The 19,203-nt window shown below is 37.2% G+C and overlaps 1 protein-coding gene across 3 annotated transcripts in view; it reads right to left on the bottom strand.

Annotated features, from left to right (window-relative positions):
• The window catches only part of GABRA4 (gamma-aminobutyric acid type A receptor subunit alpha4), a 76,105-nt gene that overhangs the window by 35,368 nt on the left and 21,534 nt on the right, over positions 1-19,203 (bottom strand). For all 3 annotated transcript variants that reach the window (XM_068975141.1, XM_068975140.1, XM_068975139.1), the window contains one exon: positions 9,516-9,775. In XM_068975141.1, the coding sequence (XP_068831242.1) occupies positions 9,516-9,775 (260 nt within the window). The remainder of the gene's footprint in view (positions 1-9,515; positions 9,776-19,203) is intronic.

Below are 19,203 nucleotides of genomic sequence, written 5' to 3' on the forward strand. Positions count from 1 at the left end.
TTGTAGCCATGCTTATGAAAGTAAACGTATGTTAAAGAGTATAAAGCAAGCTAGCATTAGTTAAGGCAATGGCAACCCACTCCAGTACTCTTGCCTGGAAAATCCCACAGACGGAGGAGCCTGGAAGGCTGCAGTCCATGGGGTCGCTGAGGGTCGGACACGACTGAGCGACTTCACTTTCACTTTTCACTTTCCAGAGAAGGAAATGGCAACCCACTCCAGTGTTCTTGCCTGGAGAATCCCAGGGACGGGGGAGCCTGGTGGGCTGCCGTCTATGGGGTCGCACAGAGTCGGACACGACTGAAGTGACTTAGCAGCATTAATTATAGATATGGATGAGTTTGTAGTAACAGGTTTTTAAGTTAGAAGGGAACTTGGATATAATCTTGGTTAACATCATCAAGTAACAGACAGAGAAATGTACACTCAGATATTAGGTTGTGTGATCAAAGAAAAACCGGAAAACTGAGAGTAGAGACAAAAATCCCTCAATACCTGCCTGTTTTCTCTAGTTGAGAGTCAGCACAGTGCATCAGAAAGCATCCCAAACATTTCACCAAGGCTCAGTGTCCTCAACCATAAAACTGTATATGTAACAACACGACTTATCTTAGGGTGTTTGTGGAAATCAGAGATAACACATGTTAAGTAACTAGCACAATATATATATATGGCACGTGTGTGTGTGTGCTGTCGTTTCAGTTGTGTTCGACTCTTTGCAACTCCATGGATACATCTCTTATGTCTCCTGCATTGGTAGGTGGGTTCTTTACCACGATGGCCACCTGGGAAGCCCTATATGGCACATAGAAGTAACAATGATGGGGACTTCCCTGGTGGTCCAGTGGTTAAAAATCCACTTCCCAATACACAGGATGTGGCTTTGATCCTTGGTCAGGGAACTAAAGATCCCACATACCAAGGGGTAACTGAACCCATGTGCCACAATTAAAACCTGACACACCAAAAATAAATAAAATTTTAAAAAAGAAAAATTTAAAAAATAACAATGATGATTATGATGGCGACAAGCTACTTACTGAATCCCCAAATTCTACATACTACATAAATACACTTCCAGCTTCTTCCTTTGTCATATTTGCAAACATAGAATACATGAAAATAAATGAACAAGTTTACTAGTAATCTATATCCATACCACATACACACACTCCTACACTGTATTATACTAGGTTTACAAGATGCCTTAATACTTCCTTAACATATTAATATCTAGCCTTCCTGATGTAGCATTGAAATTATGGCATTCTAGAGAAGAAAATAGCCTAAATTTTCAATTATGATGCTAATGTTGGCATTTTTCTTCCCACGTGATGTTATTACAAATAATCACCAAGATATGCACAGTAATACTTCAATAAGCTACTAAAACTGATCACTTCTCCTCCCTTTGTCATTTTGAATAATGTCTCTTACCTTGTCACTTTTTGCATTTCAAAGGCTAATTTGAAGTCTCAGCTTAACTCTCTCTGATATAATTATCACCCTCTCAAACATCCTTCAAAGCATTTTTCACATTTATTCATTCATGTTCACATTCATTTATTCACATTCACATACATATCATTATTTAAATATTTGAAGTTAAGTGTTGAATTTCACCCCGACACTATCCTCAGAGTATTTCCAAACTACTACACTTAACAAGTGTTCCATTAATATAGCCATAAATAAATAGGTTCCCAGTAGGTTATTGAATTCATAGATCCATATTCCAGCACATAGGTCTAAGGTAGCAGTGAATATTTGAGAGTAAGCTTAAACTACTACAAACATACTTGAATTATTCTTAAACCAAGATTCTATATATTACGTATATATAGTCAATTATAAGAATAATATCCTGTCTCCTTCACTTTAAGACTATGCTCCCAGGTTTTCTATTCTTTGAGTTCCCAGCACCTTGCATGATGACTAGTGCGTAGTATTGCTCTGGAAACACTTGTTAAATTGCTAACTGAGATTTGGCTCTCTTGCTTTAGCAAAATGACAATTTCTCATAAGTCAGCACGTGACACATAATAAAAGTAACAGATGAAAAACATGATTGGAAATTAAACATAATTCTGATACTCATGACACTTAAATCATCCAGTTTAATAATTGTGCAATTAAACAATTACTCATTGCCTAAAGAGCATTACTAACTACAGAACATTCAGTACAGAAAAAAGTATGGCTTCAGAGAGGTAAAATTTATATAAGACTTAAAGAAGTCATTAAACTACTACTGTCATCAACAAATCGAAATGTCAAGTGGAATGACAGTACCTCTTCACATCATTGTTCAAACTGCCACAGAAATAGGTTTTAAACTAAGTTAAGAAGTGAAAGAAGGATAAACCAGAAAATGAGGTGTGTGTGTGTATGTGTGTGTTGTTTTTTTTTTGCATGTTAGCTTAAACTATTTAAAGCACAGCATTTCTAAGAGGAATTTTGAGAATGATTGAGATGAAAATCTGAAACTGGCCTAGTTTATAGAGCCTGTTAGAATGCAATGAGGCTTGTGTATTACCAACCGCTGGGAAATTTTCGTACTTAACACTGGTGTTGCTCACAGAAACCAATATCTGTGTGGGCTTCCCTGATAGCTCAGCTGGTAAAGAATCCACCTGCGATGCAGGAGACCCCAGTTCAATTCCCGGGCTGGGAATGTCCTCTGGAGAAGGGATAGGCTATGCACTCTGATATTCTTGGGCTTCCCTGGTGGCTCAGCAGGTAAAGAATCCACCTGCAATGCAGGAGACCTGGCTTTGATCCCAGGGTTGGGAAGATCCCCTGGAGAAGGGAAAGGCTACCTACTCCAGCATTCTGGCCTGGAGAATTCCATGGATGGTATACTCCATGGAGTCGCAAAGAATTGGATAAGACTGAATGACTTTCACTTTCAGTGAAAGAGATGACAAAAATGATCCAAGGACAACAAACTCTCCTCATAATGCATGGCTGCACTTACAGATTTACAGAGACTTTTCATTTTGCTTGATTTTGTTTTCAAAGCGTCCTCCTCAGTTCCCTGTTTTTGTCCGCTAGCTAAGTCCAACTGTTGACATGCATGTCTCAGAATGACTATCTGCAATTCCTGATCCTCACAGTGACCTGGTTATGGCTTACCACTTAATATCCACCTAAAGTTCACACTTAACTGTAGTAAGGAGGAATTTTACATAAAAATGCAAGTGCTTTTGGAAACTGGTGATAAATGTATTGGTTTTTAAAGGCACCACATTTCCTATTGTCTGATTACTATAGTTGGCTGATTATAATAAACAACTGTGACTATTAGACACTGTGCTATGTGCTGTATGGGAAGATAGAATGAAGCCATAATCAATTTTATTAAGGAGTTCACCATCCATGTAGGTAAACAGAGTAATCACATATGAAATAATTTATTCAAAATACTTTAGAATATTACAGATGATAACTTATGTGTGGTGCATGTGTTAGATGTCAAAGATGCTTCAAGGAAATAAACAATGATAATGATCACAGCTATTGTGACCATCAGGGAAATGCAAATCAAAACCATCTGAGATAGCACCTCACACTTATCAGACGGCTATCATCATAAAGACCACAAATAACAAATGCTGGAGAGGGTATGGAGACCCTGTACAGTGAGGGGCCCTGTACACCATTGGAGGGAATGTAAATTGGTATAGCCACTATGGAGAACAAGAAGGTTTCTCAAGAAACTAAAAATAGAACTACCATATGATCCAGTAATTCCACTCGAGTATATTTCCAAAGAAAACAAAAACACTAATTTGAAAAACTATATGTACCCCCATGTTCATTGCAGCTCTATTTACAGTTGCCATGATATGGAAGCAACTTAAGTGTCCATCAATAGATTAATGGATTAAAAAGTTGTAGTATATATGTGTATGTTTATATATATATATATATTGGAGAAGGCAATGGCACCCCACTCCAGTACTCTTGCCTGCAAAATCCCATGAACGGAGGACCCTGGTAAGCTGCCGTCCATGGGGTCACGAAGAGTCGGACACAACTGAGCGACTTAGCGGCAGCATATATATATATATATATATACACACACAGACACACACAATGAAACATTACTTAACCATCAAAAGAATGTTGCCATTTGCTATAACATGGCTGGATCTGGAGGGTATTCTTAGTGAAATAAGTCATACAGAGAAAGACAAATAGTTCCTATTTTTCTATTCTTTTTTCTCTTATTCTGTTATTACCCACGTTTTGTAGATGTGGACTCTTGCCACCATGTTCTTGAGATCCTTAAGGGTGGTCAAAATGACCCTCATCTGGGAAATAGGGCTAGAGTTTGACTTTGAAGAATAGATAGTAAAGAAGGAGATTTTCAAGAATGCACTTGAATTACTAAATTCAAGGTGCATCTTGAATTATTTATATACTCTTTTAATATCATGCTTTTCTTAAAGATTCTAAGCGGAGCAAATAGCTATTTAATTTACAAATATCCTTGTAAGAATCTATGAGCACTTTAACAGTGAAAAGTTCATGAAGAATAGCTACAGTGAAATGTAAACAGACAAAGCAGTTAGGTAGATGGGACAGGAAAGGTGTACAGTGGAGATGTATTCACTTGTATTCAGAAAAGTACCCATTGACATTCCATCCTATCATGGGATAGGAGAAAATGTCCCGCTATGGAAAAGTCCACCTGTCTAAACTTGAACTAATTATCTTCTTCATTAAACATGCTTCACTGCTTTCTGTTCTAATGAATGATGCCACCACCATCTATCTCATCCTTCATTTCCCTGTCCCAGCATCTAATCAGTCATTAAGATGTGAAATGAGAAGTTTGAGGTTTGCAAGCCCAGCCCTGCCACTTACCAGATAAATAACTCTGGGCAGATTGCTTGATCCCTAACTAGCAATATCCTCATTGGTAAAACATGGACAAAAATAGAATGTATTTTATAAGTTGTTAGAATTAAAATGTATCTACAATGTCTGTAAAAGTTCTTACTAAAAGTATTTGGAATATTTTGCTGTTGTTATTTAACCATAGAAATACAAACAAAAGACTCTGTGTTAGGCTCATCATTTTATACACTTGTATTATATATACATATATATACACACATACATACATTCTAATGTCTATCTGTATAGCTATATTATAGATTAAATACTATAAAACAGAATTTAAGAGAACAAACCCTACATCAGACACAACTAAATTAAGCTAAATATTGGGTCTACCATTTTCTAGTTGTGTTATCTTGAACACATCACTTGATAACTTCAAGGGTCACTTTCTTCATCTGTAAAATAGTTATTGTGAGCTTGCAATTAATTAGCACACGTTAAGTATATCACACAGTACCTGACACAATGTAAAAGTCTGAGCAATTTTAGTCATTATATCATGGGGTTTTTTTTCACAATATACAATGTGCTTACATTAATCTATACTTTCTGACTGAACAAGAATTGTGGAATATATTTTCAAATAATTTTTAAAATATGATTTTATTAAGAAATCTCCACATTTTATAGTTACTTATTTTCCAAACCATTCTATTAATCCAGATCACCTGTGTCAGCGAGCAGGTAGGTACTCTAAGAAGCAGTAGGGGTACGGAAAGATAGAACCACAAAAATAGAGCTCAGCTTAAATACTGGAAGGGCAAAGTCAAAGCCAGAATTATAATAATGTCGCAGAAGCAAAACATCCACTTTCCCTCCTGAGGTGCCTAAGAACATATTCAGGCTGCCCGTAGCTGCTCGTAGAGTCTGCCAATCGGCCTTTTCTCCTTGCTTCATGAATATTCCATAAAGCATAAGCTTTCCAATTCCCAAGAAATAAAAATGGTAACCATAAAACTCTGCTAGGCTGTTAACAGTCCATAGGTCACATATAGGGACAATGAATCAAACGACTAGTGAGCTTACCCAAAGGACCAGTGAACTATCAAATATTGTGCAGACTGAAGGCAATTTTAAATGAGGAGTTTAAACACATTTTAAACAAAGGCAGCATTATTCAAATAAGCAAATAGCTACACAAGTTGGAACACATTAGAATAACAAAATTTCAACTATTTGATTAAAATCTATACTGAAAATTCAAACTTACTAAGATGATTAGAATATTTCCTACCAGCAACATATTTTAAAATTTTGCTCTTAACACATCTTTCCCCTTCTTGCTTTCTTCTCTTTATTTATCTAAGTTTTTCTCTATCATCTCCTTCCCTTCCTCAATTTTAATGCATTCTCAACCTTCAAAGCTAAACTTAATATTGAAAGTATTCAATGACAACCGAAGCCCCAAAGCCAGGGGTGTTCTGGCAACAATATGTACTCTGGAAGATGGATGGGAATTCATTAATTACTGTCCTTAGAACACAGATTCTTCAAGGAAACTGCCCTGGAGATCTAAGTTATAATACATACATGGTTACACACTGTAGAGGACGTGAAACATATATTTTGATGAAATTTATTATAAATTCCTTCCACACCTGTAAAGACCATGACTCGATGCCCTTCACAAACAAATTTCATCATCTTATTCCTTATTATGCCATTTGCACACAGCATGAGGCGCATGCTGCCAAGAGGAGTTACTGAATCCAAGCGGACTTAGCCAACTGGATGCACCAAACTTAGCATTCATCAGTGATAACAACTGTTACAGTCAAAAAATATGTTTCAAGGAGGTATTAGTTCTCATCCCACCTTTGGAAATTCTGCAGAATAGTTTGATGCTAGTTAAGCAGTACTTTCAAGTATATACAATAACACTATGCAAGGAGTCTTATCACCTTGCAAAAATGAAAAGAGAATCATATCAACTCATTATAAATAGAAAAAAACTACATATATATATAGTGTCTCCAAATGCACTCTTTAGACTTTAGCAATCCTGGGATCAGGGAAGTTAATAGCTACAAAGAAAAGTCAATATATTTAATAACTTCTACAATATTAGAAAATGATAAGTTGAAATACGTTGTTTTAAAAGTTAAACACTGGTTATATAATCGTAGGACAGATAGCTTTCAAAGTGTATGAAAAAATAAAGAATGTGAAAAGTTAACAATAAAAATGCATTACAAAAGTTAATATTAAGAAAGAATATAAAAGTTAATGAAATCAGACCAAATAGAATTCAAGGGGTATTATATGGACTCTCCCCATAGAGGTTATCTTATGATCAAATTCACAGAGTTAAATGAAAATAGAGCTGTTATAAATCTTTACATGTTGAGTATCACAGCATCAAGATGCATAAGACAAAACTAGTTAAAATGCAAAACTAACACAATCTCATTTTGGGGGAATTTTTCTTTTTTTGGTATTTGAAAGATCAAGAAAGCAAGAAGTGACTTATAAAGTTATTAAGAGGTGACATAATAATGTTTTAGGTAAAATTAGTAACTAATAGTCAACTCCTTAATTTCCATCAAACACTTATAAGCTTTAGTATAATGAAAATATCAATAACATTCAAATCTATACAGGTAACATTTCTGAACATAAGGTGGTTCAGCTAAAAATACAATGAAGCTAGATAAACAAACAATATCCCATTTGGAACTTGTAATATTATCTTCCAAATAATTATGAGCTTATATAGAAAAATAGCAGCATAATTGCAGAATATTTAGCAAATAATTTTGATAATATATCATTAAAGTTATGAATTATGGCCAAAGCTGTATGCAAAGGAAATCTCATTGCAATAAAGGAAACTTTATTATTAAATAAGAAACGGAAAATAAATTAAGAACTAAACTCAAAATGCTAGAAAAAGAGTAACAAAATTAACCTGCAGAAAGATGAAATTAAAATAAATCTTAAGTCAACAATAAGAATAAAAAGCAAATAAATAAACACAGGATAATTTTTTAAAGGAACAGTAGATAGAATTATTCTACCAAGGCCTCAATACAACAAAACAAAACAAACACAACAAAACAATAAAAGGCAGAAAGGACACAAAATTACTTATGGGGAAAGGAAAAGGGAATAAAACTGTTGATCATGAGTTTTTTATCTGACAATAGTAAACAAAATTCATTCTAATAATTTTGAAAATCTTGATGAAACTGATTTCTTTAGAAGAAAATGTAAGCTATCCAAACTTACTTTAACGGAAGGACAATAATTTTTCTATCAGCTCATATGTCATTCTTAGAGAACCAGTCCCCATATCCCTGCACTGGGAAGGAGAGCTATAAACTGAAGGCCCCATAACAGTTCATACCTACCAGGGTAAACAGCTAACTTAATTTGTTCTACTGGCATCTTCTCTGGGAGGACTTTCTGGTCTCAGAACTGAATTCTACTGTTGTCACAAGGCCCTAACATTTCCTTCTCACTTTGGTGATTCAGCACTATGAAAGCAATGTACCATCTAATGTACCTGTTTTGCTATATATATACATTCTTTTTGTAAATTTTCTGTCTCCCCTATCCTACATACTTAAATGTAAGTCCATAGAGTAAGATAATTGTCAGAGGGCTTTGTATGCCCTTGTTTCTCAGATCATCAACAGTGCCTGGTGCATAGTTGATACTAAATGTGTATTTGGTGAATGAGTGAAAAAAAGAATGAATGCATGTTTGAATAATTAAGGGGATGAGTTATTACCTATAGAGAATAGAGTTGGTGACTTACATACACTTTGATTTGGGTACATGCAGACAAAAGGAGCTTTAGACTCATTTGTGGCAACTACAATAAGGCTGTGTATAACTGACCATAGATACTTCTTTGATTAAGGAAAGAAAACGAGAGAGAGATAGTGGAGTATCAGAGGAGGAGGGGGAGAAAGAAGAGATGGAGGAGGAGAAAGAGGAGGTGATGATTGCTTTCTTTCTCATTTTCATGATGGTTTGCTATTTTTGTACAACTGGTATCCAATAGTCACTTTTTAACTTTTTTTAATTTGCAGAATCACTTATGTGCCCAATGTAAATTACAGTAGCTCTTATATACTTTCATATCCTTTTAGATCTGTCGCTTTAGGACAAGAACTGTCAATCTTGGACGGATATCACCTGCACTATGAGTCTTCTAGTTTATTGGTTTTCTTTTCTTTTCTCATACAAGGGCACAGCTCCATGCGGGCAGTTCTAATGCAGAGCTATGCTAAGAATCACTGCTTTATTTTGTTCAATGAACTCTACTAAGATGCTTTTCTGACCTACTTAAGGGTATCAACAGGTTTCTCTTAAGTGCATACATAAGATTTTGCCCCCTAAAAATTAAAAAATTTTAAACTCTGAACTTCCATTTGAACAGCTCTGTGTACATCTATCTCATCCAGAGCTGTTTAATTTTTAAGCCATTAATTATAGTTTCAAAGTTGAAATTTATGATTATCCTTTAACATTTTTTTTGAATTTTTAAATGAGTTACAATTTATTGTTGGGATTTTCAACCTCCTAGCTTTTCCCCTGGCAATGGAAATTTGACCAAGATGCTGAAATCTCGAGCTAAAGGATATTAAGTCAAATACCTGCAGAGGTGTTTCAAGATGCTTTTCTCTCAGCACTGGAGCAGCTGAAATTTCCTGGGGGGCTTTTGATGTCTTCCTTTTGGCTTTTTCCATTTGAACATTGGTAAAGTAGTTGACGGCAGCAAACTCAATAAGGGCCGAAAATACAAAAGCAAAGCAGACAGCTATGAACCAATCCATGGCAGTTGCATAGGAGACTTTGGGTAAGGAATGCCGTGCACTGATGCTCAGTGTGGTCATGGTCAGGACTGTGGTTATTCCTTCAAAGGAAAAGAGCAAAGAGACAAAATACTTTATGGTTACTTCTACGCAGAAAAAACAACCAAACCAAAAGATCTGGAAATTTGGTGGGGTGGCAGTAACAAAGTTTATAATAATTCAAAACAAACCATCTTTGATATGATTCCCATCCTAAAGGTTCAGTGAAATTAGCACAGGATTTGGAGTGAGAGACAGATGTGGTTCAAATACCTACTCCTCCAATCACTGGCTCAGTGTGAGCTGGATTAAGTTATGAAAACACACTGGGTTTCACTTGATACCCACTTACTGAGCTTACTATGAAGACTTAAAGTATGTAAGGCAACTAACATATGTTGGGTTGATATTAGTACCCAGGCCAATATACCTGAGAAACTCAACACCTAACAGGAAGTGTGACTCATTGAAGCACTGATTCTCAACCAGGAGTGGGAAGATGGTAACACTGAAAAAAGTATCAGAATTTCATGTCTGGGGTAGGCATGGTCCACGTTATTGAAACTCTCTACCAGAAAAATCACAAGTTATATACACTCAAAATCTTTACCTGAATATTACCTATTTAATTAAAATAATAAATGTACTAGTTATAAAATAGCTCAATTTATATAAAACAGAAGGAATGCTCCCAAGAAATAGATTTCTAGAACAATTTGGTTTTGACACCACAGTTCAGTTCAGTCACTCAGTGATGTCCAACTCTTTGTGACCCCATGGACTACAGCAAGCCAGGCGTCCTTGTCCACCACCAACTCCTGGAGCTTGTTCAAACTCACGTCCATTGAGTCGGTGATGCCATCCAACCATCTCATTCTCTGTTGTCCCCTTCTCTTTTTGCCTTCAATCTTTCCCAGCATAAGGGTCTTTTCTAATGAGTCAGTTCTTCAAATTAAGTGGCCAAAGTATTGGAGCTTCAACATCAGTACTTCCAATAAACATTCAGGACTGATTTCCTTTGATTGGACATCTACTGCCCTTCAGTTTATGGTTGGCAGGAAAATACTGGTAACAAGAATAACAGTATTTCTCTCCCATCAATAAGCTTCTGAAGCATATCATCTCCAGAAAACCCTTTTCTGCAGAGCCTGGAAAAATGTTAATCCCCATTCTCAATGGAAAAATCCCACTTGCTGCTGAAATTATAGAGAAATTCATTATTTAATAATGCTAAATATTTGCACAATTGCCCCTTTCTGCATCTTTGTTTCTCTGTGGATCTAATCCATGTTAAGTAATTAAGTTTGGAAATTTATTTGGAGATTTACCATATCCATTTAAATCATTCTATGTAATACCTAGGAAATCTCCTGAATTGATACACTCAGATGTTTAGGAATGATGATGAGGAAGACAGTAACAATGATGAAGGCATAAACTGTTTATTCCAATCCATGCCAATCCCTAGCCTAAAGTCACATGTTAAACTGAAGGGACGGTGAGCCCCATGCAATAATGAAGAAATAAAAATATTTTGATGCATGGAGAAATAACATTGTCTCTTCAACTCGACACTTAATTATATTCTACCTTGTATTGTTCCCTAATTGTTCCATTTGTGTGAGCTTTGTTTCCACAACTTCATTAAGCATTGACTCCTTAAGGGCAGAAATATTTAACACCGCTTTGGAATTAACCATATTTCACATAATGCCGAGCACATGATAAATGGGTAGTAAATAAAAATACGTTTTTCAGCTCTTCACAAATCCATTTTCCTTCTAATCCTTTTTGAATTGTCAGTTTTAAAACATGAGAAATTAGAACAACGGTGTAGCTTTTGAGCTATGGATCTTTCAAAAATATTCCATAAACTATACAGAGGGAACAAGTTGAGAATTTGGTTGTATTCTCTTTTAAAAGAAATGTTTGTGATATTTTTAACATTTTATAAGTTTAAAACAGACTTAAAATATGTTTATTCAATCAAATATATAAATACCTAAATGCCTATGAAAATGCAGTATTGTGAATTTATTAGACTTTGTTTCAGAAAGAGACCTCAGGACTTTTAGGCCCCTATTTTATTTTATTTTTATTTTTCAGTTCAGTTCCGTTCAGTTCAGTTCAGTCACTCAGTCGTGTCCAGCTCTGCGACCCGGAAAATGGCACCCTCCCTATGGTCATTGAGAGATAGTGAATAAACCCTAAATTAATTCTGAAAAATTCTAGCTGCAAAATTTAAATATAAATCAAAGGTTTTCTTCTTATTCATAGCAAGTTAAGTAGTCTATTAAGAATTCAAAACTGTTCTACAACTTTATTAGGTATATTTCCTCTAATAGCATAGAAATTATACTGAAAGAGCTTGAAAATAAAATATAAACAGTGCCATGTAAGTAAGAATACTACTCAGAAATCAGAAAGTTTTACAGAGACCATAATGTAATCAAAAAGGAATCTGAAACTCAAATATAAACAACTTAAGATTATCTGTGTTGCTTTGAACATTTTTTTGGTAATAGAACAATTTCTCCTGAGGATAAGCAGTAATGGTCTTTTCCTCTCCTGCAGTATGAGAAGAAATTTCACCATTAATGACAAGTAAGCAGAATATTAATGCAATTATTGAGTTGTGAATCCAAAAATGACTTTCTGATTGTTAAGGAGGGTAGATCACCGAGGTTATGAATATGTCCAACAATGTATGGCTATGTGGCTGCTTTGCATTCCTTTTTTACTGTCTAGAGTACACTTGATTTAAAAGTTTGCACAAAGGTCTTTCAGATATTGTGGTCCCTATTTTATGACTGTTGGCAAAATTAAGAAAGTAACTGGCATAAATAGTTGGCTGAGTGTTTGAAATTACCATCCCTTTAGACATTAAAAATTTTCTCTGTCTGGAGTTCAATTTTAAGAAAGAACTAGCACGACAGGAATGGGCTTTGTACACCTGTGTCAAGGTGAAGTAGTTGGTTAAATGGACACCAGTAAAACAGCAAGCAGATGCTAACCTCTCAGATAAGAAGCCATGCTTCTTCTGCATCCAGGAAGACAGTATATTGGTCACCACATCTACCCTGAAAATGCTTTAATAACCGTGGAACTTTTTAAACACGTTCCGATATTGATGCCAGGCCCCGTTTTTAGAATGCTGAGTATGCACCATATTGGCTGGCCCAGGAGCTGGAGGAGGACATTTAAGAGTAGGCTAAGACAATACACAGGAGTGAATTTTGGGCTAGCTACTCCTAGAAAATGAACTAGTAATGATGTAGATACGCCAGCTGGCATTTACACAGATTTCATGTTTCACTATACTGGAATAATTAGAAAACTTAAGAGGCATGCATCTTTAGTGATAGACCTTTCCAGAGAATTTGGCACACTCTACTTATATTTACACTAATTTTTATTAGTTTTTCTCTTTACGTGATCTCGAGTGACATCTCTTACTCAGCAAATTCTTCCTTGAGTAAAGAGAAAAATGAGAATTGGGACAGATAAATGCTAGCCCAGAATTATTTCTTTTTATTTGAATCTCATATGAAATAGACTGTTCACTCCCCCCTCCCCACATACTTAAAACTTAACTTCCTTTAAAAAATACCATCAAAAATCTCAACAAACAATTAAATAGTTACTGTTCTGGCACATCTTAGGTCTTAGAAGACTTCATTATTGGGCATAATTTTCCTGGTCAATCCAAACCAGTATCTTGGTGCCTGAGCACAATCAGAAGCAAATGGAAGAGTTCCCACAAAGTATGCAGAGCGCATAGCCGTACACATCCACTCAGCAGCTCTGAAGTCATCCACAAGCTCCCAGGTCCCCAGACTGTCTCCCCGACCCCCACCCCCACCACATAAGGACAGAATGGCAGAGTGGACATGAGGGAGTTCTCAAAGTTAGGCAGAAACTGTTTAGGGTTTATCACTTCAATATATGATTTTATACAAGTTTCTTAATCTCTTTCTGTCTATATCCTTATCCATATAAAATTACTAATGCCTAACTTGCTGAGTTATTCTGAAGAGTAAATAAGATGATCTCTATCAGTGCATGGCAAATTTTATTATCATTACTATTAGTGTTACCAGAGCTGCCGTCTATGGGCTCACACAGTCGGACACACGACTGAAGCAACTTAGCAGCAGCAGCAGCAATATCCTTACTGTATGATACATAATGTCCTTACGCAAGCTCATCTGGATAGGAAATATTAGATGGACACAGCTATAATTAATGCTCTCCTCCCCGCCCCCGCCACCATACCACTGGAAATTCTATTACTGGGGGACAAATGAGACAGAACAGTGGCTATGAGTTTGTAATCAACCAAGAAAGCATTCAAAGCTCATCAACCAATCATGATAACTATAAAATAAAGAGAACATTCACATGATAGTATCAAGTAGTGAGTCTCAAAATGAGAGAGATAGCAGCATGGACTGTCATAATAGTCAATGACACTAAAAACAGTATTCACTGTGGTAGCCTTTGTATCCAAATAAACTCATCGAATCCTCACAGCAACCTTATGCAGTGGTGACAATTCACCCTGTTGTAACACTTGAGGAAACAGGCAGAAATAAGTCACTGAAGGCTCACAGCTAATAAATAGTAGACTTTAGGTAACAACCTAGGCCATCTTGCTCCAGAGTCTGCACTTTTTGACGTGGATGCCTCTTAATCAAAGGCAGCATTAATGGGGCAATATTTTCTGTTGCAGAAATTATTTAGGAGCATAGGATAAAGATGATAATACATGTGGAAGTGATTTTTATTTTCAATGATGATAGTTCCTGAAACATTAATATTATTTGTGCAAGGGAAAGTTAAGGGACTTTGACCTGGTTCTCAGCCCCTAACTTGCTGCCCAGTCAGGCTGTCTTTATATATGATATATACAGCCAAGGTTAACTGAGTGATCACTGCACTTAATGAGACAATAAACACCAAGCATTTAGCAAATTAATCTTTTGTCAGGAACACAGACAGACCTAGAGATTATCATACTGAGTGGAAGTAAACCAGACTGAGAAAGAAAACTATATATTAATAGAATATCACTTACATGTAGAATCTAAACACTGATAAAAATGAACTTATTTATAAAACAGAAACAGGCATATAGACAGAAAAGAAACTTACGGTTACCAAGGGGGAAGAAGATGTGGGAGGAACAACTTAACAGTTTGGGATTAATATACACACTACATACATAAAATAGATAGATTAAAAAAAAAGATTTACTGTATACTCAGTATTTTGTAATAATCTATAAGGGAAAAGAATCTTAAAAAATGTACATATATATTTATATATATGTCTACATATATATCAGAGAAAGCAACAGCACCCCACTCCAGTACTCTTGCCTAGAAACTCCCATGGACGGAGGAGCCTGGTAGGCTGCAGTCCATGGGGCTGCCGAGAGTTGGACACGACTCAGTGACTTCACTTTTCACTTTCATGCATTGGAGAAGGAAATGGCAACCCACTCCAGTGTTCTTGCCTGGAGAATCCCAGGGATGGGGGAGCCTGGTGGGCTGCCGTCTCTGGGGTCACACAGAGTAGGACACAACTGAAGCGACTTAGCAGCAGCTACATATATATATCTGAGTAACTGTGCTATATAACTGAAACTAACACAATGTTTTAATAATGTTGTAATAATGCTGTAAAGAGCAATGTTGAATAGGAACCTGGAATGTTAGGTCCATGCTGCTGCTGCTGCTAAGTCGCTTCAGTCGTGTCCGACTCTGTGCGATCCCATAGACAGCAGCCCACCAGGCTCCCCCATCCCTGGGATTCTCTAGGCAAGAATACTGAAGTGGGTTGCCATTTCCTTCTCCAATGCATGAAAGTGAAAAGTCAAAGTGAAGTCGCTCAGTCGTGTCCGACTCTTCGCGACCCCATGGACTGCAGCCTACCAGGCTCCTCCGTCCATGGGATTTTCCAGGCAAGAGTACTGGAGTGGGGTGTCATTGCCTTCTCCATGAATCAAGGCAAATTGGAAGTGGTCAAACAGGAGATTGCAGAGTGAACGTCAACATTCTAGGAATCAGAGAACTAAGATGGACTGGAATGGGTGAATTTAACACAGATGACCATTATATCTACTACTGTGGGCAGAAATCCCTTAGAAGAAATGGAGTAGCCATCATGGTCAACAAAAGAGTCCGAAATGCAGTACTTGGATGAAATCTCAAAAACGACAGAATGACCTCTGTTCGTTTCCAAGGCAAACCACTAAATATCACAGTAATCCAAGTCTATACCCCAACCAGTAATGCTGAAGAAGCTGAAGTTGAACAGTTCTATGAAGACTTACAAGAGCTTCTAGAACTAACACTCCCAAAAGATGTCCTTTTCACTATTGGGGAGTGGAATGCAAAACCAGGAAGTCAAGAAACACCTGGAGTAACAGGCAAATCTGGCCTTGGAGAACACAATGAAGCAGGGCAAAGGCTAATAGAGATCTGCCAAGAGAATGCACTGGTCATAGCAAACACCCTCTTCCAACAATACAAGAGAAGACTCTACACATGGACATCACCAGATGGTCAACACTGAAATCAGATTGATTATATTCTTTGCAGCCAAAGATGGAGAAGCTGTATACAGTCAGCAAAAACAAGACCAGGAGCTGATTGTGACTCAGATCATGAAGTTCTTATTGCCAAATTCAGACTTAAATTGAAGAAAGTGGGAAAACCACTAGACCATTCAGGTATGACCTAAATCAAATCCCTTATGACTATACAGTGGAAGTAAGAAATAGATTTAAGGGACTAGATCTGACTGAGTGCCTGATGAATTATGGATGAAGGTTCTTGACATTGTACAGGAGACAGGAATCAAGACCATCTCCAAGAGAAAGAAATCCAAAAAAGGAAAATGGCTGTCTGGAGAGGCCTTACAAATAGCTGTGAAGAGAAGAAAAGAGAAAAGCAAAGGAGAAAAAGAAAGATATACCCATTTGAATGCAGATTTCCAAAGAATAGCAAGGAGAGATAAGAAAGTTTTCCTCAGAGATCAATGCAAGGAAATAGAGGAAAACAACAGGATGGGAAAGACTAGAGATCTCTCCAAAAAAATTAGAGATACCAAGGGAACATTTCATGCAAAGATGGGCTCAATAAAGGACAGAAATGGTATGGACCTAACAGAAGCAGAAGATATTAAGAAGAGGTGGCAAGAACACACAAAGAACTGTACAAAAAGATCATGACCCAGATAATCATGATGGTACAATCACTCACCTAGAGCCAGACATCCTGGAATGTGAAGTCAAGTGAGCCTTAGGAAGCATCTCTATGAACAAAGGTAGTGGAGGTGATGAAATTCAAGTTGAGCTATTTCAAATTCTAAAAGATTTGAAAAAGTGCTACACTCAATATGTCAGCAAATTTGGAAAACTCAGCAATGGTCACAGGACTGGAAAATGTCAGTTTTCATTCCAATCCCAAAGAAAGGCAATGCCAAAGAATGCTCAAACTACCACACAATAGCACTCATCTCACACGCTAGTAATGCTCAAAATTCTCCAAGCCAGGCTTCAGCAGTACGTGAACTGTGAAATTCCAGATGTTCAAGCTGGTTTTAGGAAAGCCAGAGGAACCAGAGATCAAATTGCCAACATCCGCTTGATCATCAAGCAAGAGCGTTCCAGAAAAACATCTATTTCTGCTTTACTGACTATGCCAAAGCTTTTGACTGTGTGGATCACAATAAACTGCAGAAAATTCTGAAGGAGATGGGAATATCAGACCACCTGACCTGCCTCTTGAGAAACCTGTATGCAGGTCAGGAAGCAATAGTTAGAACTGGACATGGAACAATAGACTGGTTCCAAATAGGAAAAGGCGTACATCCAGGCTGTATAGTCACCCTGCTTATTTAGTTTCTATGCAGAGTACATCATAAGAAATGCTGGGCTGGAAGAAGCACAAGCTGGAATCAAGATTTCTGGGAGAAATATCAATAACCTCAGATATGCAGATGACACCACCCTTATGGAAGAAAGCAAAGAAGAACTAAAGAGCCTCTTGATAAAAGTGAAAGAGGAGAGTTAAAAAGTTGGCTTCAATCTCAACATTCAGAAAACAAAGATCATAGCATCTGGTCCCATCACTTCATGGGAAATAGTTGGGGAAACAGTGGAAACAGTGGCTGACTTTATTTTTCTGGGCTCCAAAATCACAGATGCAGATGGTGATGCAGCCATGAAATTAAGACGCTTACTCCTTGGAAGGAAAGTTATGACCAACCTAGATAGCATATTAAAAAGCAGAGACATTACTTTGTCAACCAAGGTCTGGTTAGTCAAGGCTATGGTTTTTCCAGTAGTCATGTATGTATGTGAGAGTTGAACTATAAAGAAAGCTGAGAACCAAAGAATTGATGCTTTTGAACTGTGGTGCTGGAGAAGACTCTTAAGAGTCCCTTGGACTGCAAGGAGATCCAACTAGTCCATCCTAAAGAAGATCAGTCCTGAGTGTTCATTGGAAGGGCTGATGTTGAAGCTGAAACTCCTATACTTTGGCTACCTCATGCAAAGAGCTGACTCATTTGAAAAGACCCTGATGCCGTGAAAGATTGAGGGCAAGAGGAGGAGGGGACAACAGAGGATGAGATGGTTGGGTGGCATCACTGACTCAATGGACATGAGTTTGGATAGACTTTGTGAGTTGGTGATGGACAGGGAGTCCTAGCGTGCTGTGGTTCATGGGGTCACAAAGAGTCGGACACGACTGAGCAACTGAACTGAACTGAACACAATGTTGCAAATCAACTGTACTTCAATTTTCAAAAAAAGGATTTAGCAGAGTGTATGGCATTACATAATGGAAAGTTGCATGTTTTCTTTTAAAAACAGTTAATAATTAAGGCAACAAAGTCAAAGCAAAATTATTCTCCCCTGTATAATAGAATATCTGGGAGTAACAATATGTGCCTACTGTGCTATATACCCTGTCCTGAGTACCACACATCATTCTAAATCTTCACTAGTCTAGGAAGGAGAGACGTGTTATCACAATTTTATGGATGGAGAATATAAGTGGCAGAAGTGAGTTTTAAAACCTGACCTACTGGAAAACAAACTTCACTACGTTGTTTTCTCTCTTTCATTTTCCCATCTGTTTTCAATAGCTGAACTTTTTCAACACTTGCAATGTGCAGTTATCCTTTAATTGAACCCTCGCAACTCTGTGAAGTAGACAGACCCACTACACCTGCTCAATGCCTTCTTGGTTCACACTCTCTCTGGAGCAGAAACTCCTCTAAGAGTTTCCCCAGTAGGATTCCAAAACCTTCTTGAGTGAACCTAAGCTTAAAGCGGTGGGGGTGTCCGTGGAATATGTCCCCACATTCAGGTCACCTGAGAACACTAAGATGGCCCTCAGCATCTCAATGGATCGGGGTCGGGTAAGAAGTTCCCACGCTCTTCAGTTACTCCTTACCAGCGTTCTTACAGCTTTTG

The sequence above is a fragment of the Capricornis sumatraensis genome, chromosome 7 (genome assembly GCF_032405125.1).
Source record: "Capricornis sumatraensis isolate serow.1 chromosome 7, serow.2, whole genome shotgun sequence".
NCBI classification, from domain to species: domain Eukaryota; kingdom Metazoa; phylum Chordata; class Mammalia; order Artiodactyla; family Bovidae; genus Capricornis; species Capricornis sumatraensis.